At 48.6% G+C, this 521-nt stretch overlaps 1 protein-coding gene across 1 annotated transcript in view; it reads right to left on the reverse strand.

Moving 5' to 3' along the window:
- POLA2 (DNA polymerase alpha 2, accessory subunit) overlaps window positions 1-521 on the reverse strand; it is a 31272-nt gene that overhangs the window by 15417 nt on the left and 15334 nt on the right. Inside the window, exons 6-7 of the mRNA XM_007944972.1 lie at window positions 262-455; window positions 137-168 (exon numbers count right to left, since the gene is read on the reverse strand). Coding sequence (XP_007943163.1) covers window positions 137-168; window positions 262-455 — 226 coding nt within the window. The remainder of the gene's footprint in view (window positions 1-136; window positions 169-261; window positions 456-521) is intronic.

Genomic DNA, 521 nt, shown 5'->3' on the forward strand with positions numbered 1-521 from the left:
TTCCACAGTTTTGAGTTTTTGTTATTGGAATATGGTGATGAGTTTTTCTTTTAGCAACTACTGCAAAGGGATGTGACTTAGGAGAACTGCTGATGGTGTCACTCCATGTTCCTATACCAACGGGGACATCTATCACCTGATCCACTTGGGCAGCCCTGAGACCCTGCTCTGCCAGCACAATGGAGCTTGCCTACGTTCTGCAACCCCCGCCCCGGGTGTTTCACAGCCACGAGAACTATCAGAGGGAAGAAAAGCAATCACCTTCTCGAATGTCCAGGAGCTTCTGAAACATAGATTTATAGCTCCCAGTTAGTGGCTCTGGGCATCCCAAGACCTTCAGGCTGATGTCACCAGCCCCTCCTCTCCCAGACCAAGACACTCCCTGTGCAGAGCCGAAGAAGGTGACCACTTCTCCTCGGTTATTTCGTGAGTTGTATTTCTTAGACGGAGTAGCACTAGTTGGAAGCAAAAACAGAAGAATGTTACTGTGTTCCATCTAAGTGGGGGCAAGGAAAAAGTGA

The sequence above is a fragment of the Orycteropus afer genome, unplaced genomic scaffold (assembly GCF_000298275.1).
Source record: "Orycteropus afer afer isolate SDZICR_OR568_19922 unplaced genomic scaffold, OryAfe1.0 scaffold00130, whole genome shotgun sequence".
Taxonomy (NCBI): Eukaryota; Metazoa; Chordata; class Mammalia; order Tubulidentata; family Orycteropodidae; genus Orycteropus; species Orycteropus afer.